This window comes from Zeugodacus cucurbitae, chromosome 4, assembly GCF_028554725.1.
Source record: "Zeugodacus cucurbitae isolate PBARC_wt_2022May chromosome 4, idZeuCucr1.2, whole genome shotgun sequence".
NCBI classification, from domain to species: Eukaryota; Metazoa; Arthropoda; class Insecta; order Diptera; family Tephritidae; genus Zeugodacus; species Zeugodacus cucurbitae.
Window position 1 is genome coordinate 66143693 of NC_071669.1, and position 12634 is coordinate 66156326.

A 12634-nucleotide genomic window follows, 5' to 3' on the forward strand; every position below is an offset into this window, starting at 1 on the left:
CTAAGTTGTATAGCATTGCCAGATACGAGCTCTGTAGCGCTTTATACATAGCCGCGGAATTCAAAAGACAAAGAAGGCAAATATCTGCCAACCATATTATGAACAGTACTTCAAATTGCTACCGCATCCACCATATATTAAATATCTGACCTCCAGCCACTTTTCCAGTTTTCAGTATCAAAGATAATGCCGTCTGGAAAAATAATCGTAAAGGCAAAAATTTACTATGAAACAATAAGTATTTTACAGAAAAATGTTGAAATCACTATAGTAAATACAAATACAAAATTCTCAAGAAGAAATTACATGAATTTCCCGTTGCTTATCTCTGATAAGGTAATCATATATAAAAAGTGTATTTGTGGTTTCTAGGGAAAATGGTCGTGGTTGACCTTCAGTGTGATTTAATTCACTTCTCTGAAATAGCACGGAAAATCTCGATAGAAAAGAAAGTTTTATTTTCCGTTTGATCAATACCACTTGCTACAAATATGTATGTCTTTCAACTAAATTAGAATTGAATGTTACTCTTTGTAAACTTCGATTTTATGAGATATGTAGTGGCTGTAACAAGACCTATCCTAACTATGTACCAGATATTTTAAGAAGACAACGAATTTGAGACGATTTCCAAAAAAAAACTGAACCTTGCACACATAGTTTAAAATAGGTTGCTCTTTTCGAGGTCAACATACTATATATGATGTTCTGACAAATATTGATAATAATATTTTACTTCCTCGTTTTTACATTCGTTTATGTAAATTTTTTAAATATGCTCCGTTGTACCAAGCAGTTTTTCAACTGATAAGAATATATTTATAATAGATTATATTATTTTAAATGAAAGTGCAGCTTCAGAGATTGATAAGCCATATGACTCAGTTGCTAAAAACGACAACACGATGAAACGAAAAGTGATAAACCAGTGCATAAGCGAGTTAAAAAAATTCGCAGCAAGCAATAAAGTCGGCTTAAGATAATTAATATTCAAGAATAAAGTAAACAAGATAGAGCAATTTGCTGCACAATGGAAGTGATAAAATAAAATGTATCTCACGGCATTGAGAAGTGGCACAGCAAGGGCATGGAAGCTTATAAGTTGATGATGACCTAGTAACTGCGGTCGAAAAGCTGTATTGCCTTTGGAATATATGCCGGGTGAAGAAATCACTCACAAAGACTTTCAAGTGAACTCAAAATTGTCAGATCTTGTACAGCTAATATTTATATTGAATTAGTCTTTATTAATTATATACAACATATAAACTATAGTCGCTCAAAATTCTTCACATCTTTTGACTCACACCTTGTCAGCTATTGAGTGGTTAGTTTTGGCATACCACTAACTAGAATATCAAATGACTGGTATGTCGGCTATGATACCCATGTATATAGATAGATTAGCAAAATGCAAGCGGCAAGTGCGAGCTTTGCGGTTTGTTTGCATTCTCACAGGTTATTTGATTTGCATGGCTTATTGATTAACACAGTAACTGAGACATATCAATATTGACAAAATGCCAATGCCGCATTGCAAAGTTCATAATGCCACTGAGGCAATTGTTAAATTCTTTAAAAAGAAAATTTTAAAACTTTTTGAAAATATTTGAGACTATTAGAAGATAGAGGGTATAAACTGGATCATAAATACGTTTTAGCGCAGTCAAAAATGGTAAATATCTGACTACTACCACACCTCCTTTCTATATAAAGCCATTTTGGAACCCACCGCCTCTACATTGACTCTACATGATATCCTTCTAATATCTGGCTATTAATTTCCAAAAATAATCAGTTTTCTAATACTCTCGATACTTACACCTAAGGAGAGAACAAACTCTAATTTTTGACTTTGATTGAAATATGATAAAAAGAGAGACCCTTATTTGAGTAAGCCAATGTCTATCCCACCGAAGAAACATGAACAAGGTAAGTTTCTAGCCAATTGAGAGTTGTCAGTTGCCTTTCAGAGCCATTTTCTAGATCTGCGTTAGATGCTTTAATGCTTCATTGATTAGTCGTTTCAGTACTTCTCAAGATTTAGATTATAAATCTCGGACATAAATAGTTTTTCCAAGTGTATGGAGCAAAAATAAATTAAAGTCACGAATTTCGCACAGTCTATGTATATTTACTAGTAAAATAATCTCATTACATACGAGTACATTGTAATCCATTGGCACAACTTCATTGACATTCCTAACTACATTGTTGGTAAGGCTTTACTAAGCATAAAATACATACAACTTTAGTTCAAGTATAGAATTCTTTCGTTTTATAAAATACATGATATGATACCTTTAAGAAGGTTGTACAATTATACATTATGCTTGTAGATATGTTTTACAAATATTATAATATATTATGTCTCTATCTATATTACTTCATATGCATTAGTGTTAGGTTAAAGGCTTACATATCTTAATACTTTTATACTTGCGGCTACTAACTTAGTGTTACTGAGTCTGAGTTATTAAAAAATATATATAATTACAGGTGATTAAAGATCTAACTAAATGTTATGTCACATCATTACTAAGCTCATGATTCTTTGAAGAATTCATCGCAGTTTTTCGTTTTAGTTCACATTCGATATTCTTCTCATTTATGTTGTTATTGTTGTTACTTTTATCCACTTTCTTCCTAGCATTGAGTATTTGTGCGACATCTGCATCATCGATGGTACCCTTGAATATGAGTGGATAGGGCCATTCATGGCATATTGTCGGGCCGCTATAATCGCGTAAGGCGCTAATGAGCGCATCTAAGCGCTGCACTTCAAGTAGCTCCTCATTGAAACTCTTCACATCGTCCATCATTTGGTTGACATTCGATTCGAGAACCTGTGGAAGGGAGGAGAGCATAATAAATATATAGTAAGTATGATGAGATAATAAATTTCAATTACTAAGAATAATAATCTAACTAAAATTTAGTTGAGTCCAGAATTTTGTTACTGAGATATAATCGTATAGATCTGTAAACTGAAAGTAATCACTTTGGTTAGGATAGTAAAATCAACAAGAATCTCTGTTCGAATTCACCAAGAGAGATTAAATATTCATCCCCCTAATTCTACGAGGTTTTGTCTTCTTCTTGAAACTAAAAAAACTCCTCAAATGACTGCCTGATCTATATTTAAACTGAAGTCCTACCACTTAAGGTCAATGAGTCTTTCTGATAGCCATTCGTAAACTGTAAATGCTTAACAAGGATGTACTATATCATAAGAGAATTTCTTCTTCAATATATCTTAGTTTCGCACAGTCGGTTTCGAGATCTAATGTGGGAACCCCCACTATACTTAAAAAGATCAATGTGTCTTTCTGAAAGCCTTTAGAGAACTGTAAAATATTAACAAAGTTGTACTATATCCGAGGAGCGCTTCTACTTCAATATTTCTTAGTTTCGTTTAGTCGGTTTCAAGATCTAATGTGGGAACCCCACTATACTAAAAATTTACCTATATGTATATTTGAATACATAGTTTGTAATTAAGTAGCACTCATATTCTGTGTGTCCATCTCTAACATTGTCAACAGCAAATTTACACGACACCCCATACCATTTTCATTTCGTAAATATGTACTTAAGCAGAGATTGAGGTTAAATAGTAACAAGCAGACACTACGAAAGTGTTAAAGGTGGCAGATAAAGGTGTTTGTTTGTGATTTGTTGATGATGCATTGAGTAAGTGGGTGCCACTTGTTTTGTTTGCCTTACCGAGTAAAACTGTGAAATTCGTTCTATTTACAATGCACGTGTACATAGTACATAAATACATACATACACACAAGTATATAGAGCATAATGCGACTAAGCGACGCTCTCTGCATTATTGACATTGAGTAAATGCTCTAATTGTTAAATACACAAATGACACGAGGCGATTTGGATTGTGAGTGCGAATGTGTGTGTGTGTGAAACCCCAAGTGGGAAAAGTTTCCATTTCTCACTTGATTCTAAAACTTTGTTGAAATATTTCTCAAGTATGAAGTGTAAAATACTTTAGTGATTTATGTGCGCAGCACTTAACAAAGGCATTCATATTTAGAGATAATACATATAAACAATACAATGCTTATCAACTCACGCAATCAGATATTGAAAAAAATAATATTGGAAATATAGTTATTTTAGAAAGAATTGACCAAATTGCAGTAGCCGAGAGTATTAAACCTTTGAGTTGAATTTGTTGTTGGGTTAAAAACATGACCATCAAAGGAATTTGTGTATATTTGTACTATGAAAGAGAAATACAGAAGGTGTTCGGACGGTCTTTAATTGATTCTACCGTACATTTGTCAGATAACATATACATATATACTGATTCATATTACCCATTGTAGCGGCATAAAACATTCCTCAAATAAGTTTAAGGAATGCGGAAAATTTACAGTTCTTGGCCGTATGAAAATCCGGATCCGTTCGGGATACACAGCACCGACTGGTCGAATAATATGTTTATATTTATAAAAATCGTCGGTTTAGAGGCATACAGTGATTTATTATTAAATTTTATGGCATTTAGTATTGAAAGGAATTTCGGTCGTATACCGCCGTCCCTTCATCCTATCAAGACTTGTCAATCTAATTTTACATTACATTCTCTAGCTTATCCGAATTCATCTAACCAAATAACACTGATGTTTTATCAGACCGGCATGTGGCATCTCGTGACATCGCCCAGGAGATGGGAGTTAGTCACCAAACCATTTTAAGCCATCTACAGAAGGCTGGGTACAAAAAAAACCTTGATGTTTGGGTGCCACATGATTTGACGCAAAAAACCTTCGGTAACGAATCAACGCCTGCGATATGCTGCTGAAACGGAACGACTGGCGACGAAAAATGGATCACATACGACAATATCAAGTGAAAACGGTCATGGTCGAAGGCCGGTGAATCGTCCTAAACAGTGGCCAAGCCGAGATTGATGGCCAGGAAGGTTTTGCTGTGAGTTTGGTGGAATTGGAAGGGAATCATCCACTATGAGCTGCTCCCATATGGCCAGACGCTTAATTTTACCATCTATTGTGAACAACTGGAACGTTTGAAGCAGGCGATCGACCAGAAGCGTCCAGAATTGGCCAACAGGAAGTATGTAGTGTTCCACGAGGACAACGCCAGACCACACACTTCGTTGATGACTCGTCAGAAGCTCGGATGGGAGGTTTTACCGCATCCACCATATAGCCCGGACATAGCGCCTAGTGATTACCACCTGGTTCTGTCCATGGCGAACGCCCTTGGTGGAGTAAAGCTGAACTCAAAAGAGGCTTGTGAAAAGTTACTGTCCGAGTTCTTCGCAAATATTATGAAGTTGCCGTCTAGATGGAAAGAGATTATCGAGCGAAACGGCACAGATTTGAACTAAGTCCAAACCGATCACAAGTTCACAGTTCGTACGAAAAAATGCCTTGAGTATACAAACCACACAGGATAGTAACTGGAGTGAACCTGAAGAGTCGCTTGAAGCTAGTTCCTTCTGCAAATATGACAGTTTGTATGCATTGTAAGCCATCGCATGGTTATTGTCAAAGTCTACTAAACATAAATGTCAAACACAAGTGTTTACTATGACAGTTAAAATGACAGCTAGCCCTCTAGGAAATTCTAGATCTTCAAAACCTATATCATACTAAAATATTATTGGCAAAAATGATTAATAAATAAATATATACAGAATAGAATATTGATATCTTATCATATATACAAAATAATAATACAATCAAATAACTGTTTGTGCAATTACCAAAAATTCAATATGCAAATTTATAACACAACGCAACATTTGACGTACACGATTGCGTAGCTTGTCGATTGTCAGCAGCTGACGCTGCATGGCATTAATTGACGTTGTTTCGCTTGTCATATTTTTCGCTTATATTTTGACGTAGCGTCTAGCTGACTAAATAATTGACAAACCGATTGTATGAACGCCTCCACACACTTGCATGCATGCGCATATGTATGCATAATAAACGGCAAATATTTTTGTAATAGTTACTTTGTTATTGTTTGTTGTTACTAACGGTAATTTGCATACGAACTAACGCGTTTATTTTGACACCGTTGCCAGCTGAAGTCTATTTGTAGGCGTTTGGAAGTTAGTTTTTGTGTAAACTATTTTGGAATTTTCGATTTTCGAATTGCATTTGTATGTGTGTGTTCGAATGTTGCACGTGTGTGTTGCATATATTCACTTTATAATATATATTTGTTTGTCATAATTTGTAGTTGTTGGAAAAAACACTGTCCTCTGCACACACACACACTACTTTCAATTTATTTGATATGATTTTCTCATTATTATTATTTGCTACTTCGTGTGACGCGCACCACTCGCCTCCTTGCTGACGTTTTTCGCCTTTTTACACTTAGATATGCGTTAATGACCTGCGTTGCATGCCACTGGCAAATAGACGACGCAACAATATGTGGATTTACAAAGCCACTGACACACACATACACACATTACTCATTAATAGTTACATGCAAAGCATAGAATGTTTGCGCATTGAAATCACTGTAACCGCGTACCTTTGCGTTTGTTTGTGTGTGCGGTTGCTTCAGCAAAAAAAGTGTACATTAGATATCAACTGGTAGATAGAAATACGTTTCTCCAACAGGTACACCCGTCGCGGTCATTAGTGTCAGCATGATTGCATGGCAAGTCAGCATTCACACACACACATACACACGCGTACAGCAACACACGTTTGTAGACAATTAGGAAAAAAATTCGCTCACACCGCCGTGTCTGTGATCGCTTCAGCTGTTCTGCGTCGTACTTGTTGGTCTGTCATATGCTTTGGCTTTAACCGTGAAGCCACATTACCACCGCACTCTCGGCTCTAAGCAAATACCTGAATAGAAATCACCACCCATCCCACGGCGTAACGTAAGGTCATTAGTTAGCAAAAAAAAAATAGCTATCGCACGCGTTTAAAATAAAAATCACACTGTGACGTTTTTAGGTGTGTTCTGTTTTTGTAATTGTTTTTTCGAATTTAGTTTTTTCGTCATCTAGCGTTAGTGTCAGCGTTGTCTAGCTATCCATCGGCAAGTGTGGTGAGCGACTGATGAGCTTTTGTGCAGCCCAACTGAAATGCTTTTGCCTGGTGTGCACTGCTCTCGACATTTATATATTTGCTTTTCATTGTTTTGATTGTTTTTATATATTTTTATTTTTACTTACTTTTGCGCTTGTTGTTTGTATTCATTTCACTAAGAATGACAAAGTGACTCACAGCTCACGATTTGTCGTAACCACTGTCGCTCACTGAAGAGTATTTTATTGCTCAATTGTTCTAATGCGTTTGATGGGGAGGAGGTTAGCAATTCGAATGGAAAAATGAAATAATACAAGAGAGCGAGTCGAGAGTGTGTGAATCAAAGAGAGCTTAGATTTCCTGTTGTAAAAAACTTATATCTAGTACTTATATATAAGCTGCATGTAATTTTTCGGTGAAGAGGGCGTGGCCCCGCCCTACTAAGTTTTTTGTACATATCTCGTAAACTACTAAAGTTTATCAAGGAAACTTTCTAGAGTCGTTTCTTTTAACTACAACCTTATACAGTCCAAACATGGAGGAAATCGGATAATAACCACGCCCACCTCCGGTACAAAGGTTATGTTGAAAACTGCTAAAAATGCTTTAATTCAGTAAGGAAACCCACCAGAAACCTTAAATTTCATTATAAAGATGGTACAGAAGATCTGCACTCAAAATGGTATACACAATTTTAAATGGACGTGGTCCGCTCACTTGTGGGTTAAAAACATATATCCGAAACTACTCGACCAATTTCTATGAAATTCGGTTTATATTATCTTCATAGCTTCGCTATGATATGTTGTGAAAATAGTTCAAATCTGTTCACAACCATTTCTACTTCCTATATACCAGAACTTTGAAGTGGATCTCAATCGTTAACTTTACAATATATAAAGTAAGCACTATCTGAACAGAACTTTGCATAAATACTGCATTTATAGTGTGGCATCGCTCTTCTAAAAATCGTCGAAATCGGGAAAATGAGGACCTCAGTGCTTATAATTTTTTTTACCGAAAATATAGTTAAGTCTCTCAGATATAGAAATTCAGAGGGAATATTTTCTTTTAATAATATGTCTCCGTGCCTAAAATGCCTGAAATCGGGACATAACTTCACCTAACCCCCATATGCCTAATATCAGGGTTTCCAACTTTCAATGGACTTTATACCATATATATGACGAATATGTAAGTCAAATGGGTGTTATATTAATAAAATTAAATAAATAAATTGCGAAAGTATAAAATGTTCGGTTACTCCCGAACTTAGACCTTCCTTAATTGCTTCTAAATAAAATTGATATGACTCTTAAAAGATATTGAAATGCAAGTATTCGTATATATTAGAATTACAATTAAAATAAACAAATCTTTCGTTAAATGACGCCGTAAGATTAATTTCTCCATCTTAATGACCCTTATAAAGAGTGATAGTACTTAAAGGTGATATTGTACAATAATATTGTAAAGTAAATAAAATAAATTAATAACTGCGTGTAATTTTTCCTCTCGATAGGGTCTGTAAACAGTTCTTATCTCTGCCATTCATAAATACTTAAGCACTTTACTACATATCTATACAAATTCACAAATGTATGCTTTTCTTGTTCCGAGCTAGTCGACAGACAGAGTCAATAGACGACGCTACTCTGTAAAGCGCGAGCGTGAGTCTTTTAGTGCTATCTGTTGACCGCTCGTTTGAGTAATTTTGCTGTTCGTCAATTAATATGATTTAAATTAACTCAATTTATTAATATCATCAGTACAAATGTGGCATATGTCAGCGTCGCTCTCGCGTGAAGTTTTTAATGCAATCAAATTTTAGTTTCTCACCACTTGAATTAATTCTTTTATACAATTGTTTTCCTCATGTGTTCGCATTCTTTTGTGCTCCCGTTAAATATGCTGTAATTTAATCGCTCGTGTAAAGACACTTTACAAGTAGAAACAACATAACAACAAATAATAATGAATAAAGTACAATTAAATATAAATAAATATTTATGGTTTTTCCTTGCTCTTGAGTAGTTAAGTTTGCGTCAATAATTAACACAGTTCATGTAGCACACGCGTCCATTTTATACTTATGAGAATATTGTCGGAGTTTTCATGTAATGCATTTTTGTGAAATGCGTGCAGGTCATATTATACGAGATCATAGTATACTGATAATTATAGTTTATTTTAAATATAGATAAACAGGAATATTAATATAAATATGTGAAAATTATTTCGATTCGTTTTACAAGCATTATAAACTTTATTTAAAGCTCAAATAGCGGTAGTGATGATAATGCATATCAATTTATTTTTTTATAATAAATAAATTATAATTAAAATATCGATAGGTTAAAATATTCTCTGCAAAACTACCAGAAAGACTTTTTAGCAGTTAACATTTTTAAACTGAGCATTGTCAAATTAAGCGACGATCTTCATTCAAATTGAAAGATATCGACTATTAGTCCACAGACCATAAGTTGTAATTATTAACTATTGAGAATTGAGAAAATATACCGGGGTGCAAAAATGCTAAAGCCATATGTAAAGCGCTAGACCAGAAATACACATAATTCCTACTGTTTAGCGATAGAAGGAACTGTAGGAACATGGTTGGAATTCTCACTGACCACTTTCTGGTGGCGGCATACGCCTGTAAGTTGTTGCCTACAGATCGAGATGACTGCAGGCAATGTCAAGAGCAAGGTATAAGAAAAACAATGGAACATTTCTTGTGCGCTTTTCCTGAATTGTCAAGGCAAGGGCTCCAGCATTTTGGGGCCTCACAGTACGATAACCAAGAAGAATTATCGTTAGTAAAACAGCAGAACTTTCTAAAATTCGCGACAAGCTCAGTTATTCTAAAGGATGACTACTTCTCATTCACTACTTAACGGCACTCCATCTGGTATCGCAAAGGAACAAAATTGGTCTATGTGGGCTTATTGGCTAACTATTGACAGTATACAATCTTCAGGTTCCCACGGACATCTACCAGATAAGAGTAAACAGAAAGATCTCTGATTTTTCTTCAGTCACCTCGACAATATTCCTATATTCCAATATCAAGAAATGTTTTATTCCGCTTGAGTAACAAAATGGTTTTCAAGTAGTCAAAACCTTTACTTATAATTCCAATTCGATCGATTGCCCGAAAGAGAATAAAACCCATTTCTTTCCTTCGTATAGAGTGCATCATAAAAAATGAAAATTGAATTATAGGTATTCGCAAAAGCGTGAAAAAATGTGTGAAAAGTTTTGTTGCACTTCAACTGGTTGTGATAATTAGTCTGTTAAATATTTTTAATAAGTTTATTGAAATTGCAATTAACACTCCATAAAAAAACAAGTAAACGTGTAAATTAACGAGACTATAGTTTATGAAAATATATAAACCTCCACAGCCCTTAAAAAGTTTTATTTTTGTACTATTCGGCTAAGCAAATATTTTTAACCGAAACTGAAGATCGCCTGGGTGCCTTCAACTCTGATTTAATATTTTGACGTTTTACTTGACTAATGTATATCTCTAGAATCATCGTGTGACCTTCAACTATGTTATATACTAAAAAACATACTGATCTTTATATTAATTGGATAAAGAGTTCGTGATGGGGTTACTACTAAAATGGCAACAAAACGACACAAAATTCGATCGTCCTTTGGAGGTACGCCATTAAGCGCGTGCTCGTGCTCAGTGTCAAATTTAATTATCAACTCTGGTTCTTGACTTATGTGCTGGAGATCTTTCACAAGAATTTTTAAAACAAATTTAAAAATTAAACATAGGTGGATTTGATTCAATAGAGAGGCTTCTTTGATAGCCATAAATCGGGTTTAAAAGCTACTTACATATGTCATATATAGTTGTATTCACATCCAGAACTCCATAGATTTTCATATAATTTTAAAATAAAAGTAAGGTTAGAAGCAGTTTTTATCTATAACCCTCCTGTTATCAGGTAAAGCAATATGTGATTCTACAGCGGCAGCCAATAAATTTACAGCACTTAGCGTCTGGCAACATGGACGCATACAAAAATATGCCCAGTTTATTTTTATATATAACTATTTTGCAAATAATTGCAACCATGTAAGTAAGTAAGTACTCATATATATATATTTAACTGCAATGCCTTCCCTAACGAATCGTTAGTGTGGGGGAAAATACACAAGAAACTTTTTAATGAAATAATGCGAAATTTTATTATTGCCACTTTGCTTTTATACAGCTTTTACATTACTACGCTATTGTTGTTGTTTACTGTTGTTGCATTCTGTTTGTATTTACGTACATTTTTACGCATATTCATAGTGCGGAAAGTTCACATTTGTCTGTGATTTCTGGCATTTGAAAAGTGAACTTACACGCAGACGAATACATACATATTTACATGCATATAACTAGCTTATATACTTATAGTACATATTTAGGTACAATTGTATGTAGGAGCGACAGCTTCATTTGCAAACACCGCGATAATACAAATTATTCTCGGGCACAATGGCATTCCAGTGGCGCAACATAATTGGGCGCCAACGTACTGCTGACACTCTGCCGGCGTCCAAAAGGCGTGAAAGTTTGTCGAAACTTTATACAAATTCGGCAAAAATTATTGCAAATTGGCAACAGCCATGGCAGTAGTAAGTGAGGAAAAGAGAATTTATAGAAAGAATTAAAAAATATAAGAAAAATTGTAAGAACATGCATAGTTGGCGTAGAGAAATTCTTGAAAAGTGCAATGACAATACGAATACACACTCAAACTTGTGAAATATTTATAAACTCACGTGCACATTATGCTGATTAAAAGTTCAAACTAATGGAAAGAAAAATAAAAAAAAAATTAACTTGTAATTATCAAGTAATTCTAATTACTTTTACAAATACAAAAACAATTACCTTTTATTATTTTCTTCGCAATTGCTCGTGTTTATTAAGTGTGACATAAAACATAGTATTCGATTTTGCTCTACGTTAACTAAATTAAGCTGTGATGACATCAAATCAATCTAACAAACAACAACTAATTATACGTAAAAGCTTTAATTAGCTAAAATAATTCCAATGAATTAGACTTATATGTTTACAAATACACTGTGTTGGACTCTACATTGCTACAGCACTTTGGCTGCGATAATTAATATTAATAATAAAACAAATGAAGTGTTGGAAATTTTCATATAACAGAAATGAAATTATAACACAATTCATTTGTTTTTCTGGGACTTTACTAGTCTTCTTTGTGCTCCGGCACCTCCCAGTGTAGCTCATCCTGATGATGTTCGTCCTTCTGTAATTTACGCATGCCCGTGTATTTGAGTATAGCACCTGGAAGTTTAGTAAAAGGAATTAAAATAAAATATTTATAGTATGCCTTGAATGTGTTTTTCAATTACCTGTTATGATGCCACCAACAATGGCCACCAGTAAGGTGACAGCGATGGCGCATAGTTGAAAACCAGCTTGAGCGGAGGCTGTGCGTTCGTAACCCTGTAAAGAGTAAGGTTAGATGTTTATTGAAGTTTTTAATTGTAATACTATTTCAGTTAATAAATTCTATTTATTT

At 34.5% G+C, this 12634-nt stretch overlaps 2 protein-coding genes across 6 annotated transcripts in view; both read right to left on the minus strand.

Moving 5' to 3' along the window:
* Window positions 1–2113: 2113 nt before the first annotated feature.
* On the minus strand, window positions 2114–7131 carry LOC105214742 (uncharacterized). 2 transcript variants are annotated; one of them, XM_011188339.3, is made up of 2 exons: window positions 5807–7131; window positions 2114–2846 (listed from the first exon to the last, which is right to left on the minus strand). In XM_011188339.3, exons 1-2 carry the CDS (start codon window positions 5876–5878, stop codon window positions 2523–2525), a joined length of 396 nt encoding a protein of 131 aa, XP_011186641.1. In that variant the 5' UTR covers window positions 5879–7131; the 3' UTR covers window positions 2114–2522. The 2 variants fall into 2 exon arrangements, with proteins under 2 accessions (XP_011186641.1, XP_011186632.1); XM_011188330.3 differs by having other exon boundaries at window positions 5759–7125.
* Window positions 7132–11510: 4379 nt separating this feature from the next.
* LOC105214731 (ammonium transporter Rh type B-B) overlaps window positions 11511–12634 on the minus strand; it is a 32639-nt gene continuing 31515 nt past the window's right edge. For 3 of the 4 annotated variants that reach the window (XM_054228682.1, XM_054228681.1, XM_011188317.3), the window contains 2 exons: window positions 12465–12558; window positions 11940–12396 (listed from right to left, as the gene is read on the minus strand). In XM_054228682.1, coding sequence (XP_054084657.1) covers window positions 12299–12396; window positions 12465–12558 — 192 coding nt within the window. In that variant the 3' untranslated portion in view covers window positions 11940–12298. Of the gene's footprint in view, window positions 11656–11939; window positions 12397–12464; window positions 12559–12634 lie in introns of those variants that run through there. The other variant, XM_054228683.1, reaches the window with a different exon arrangement.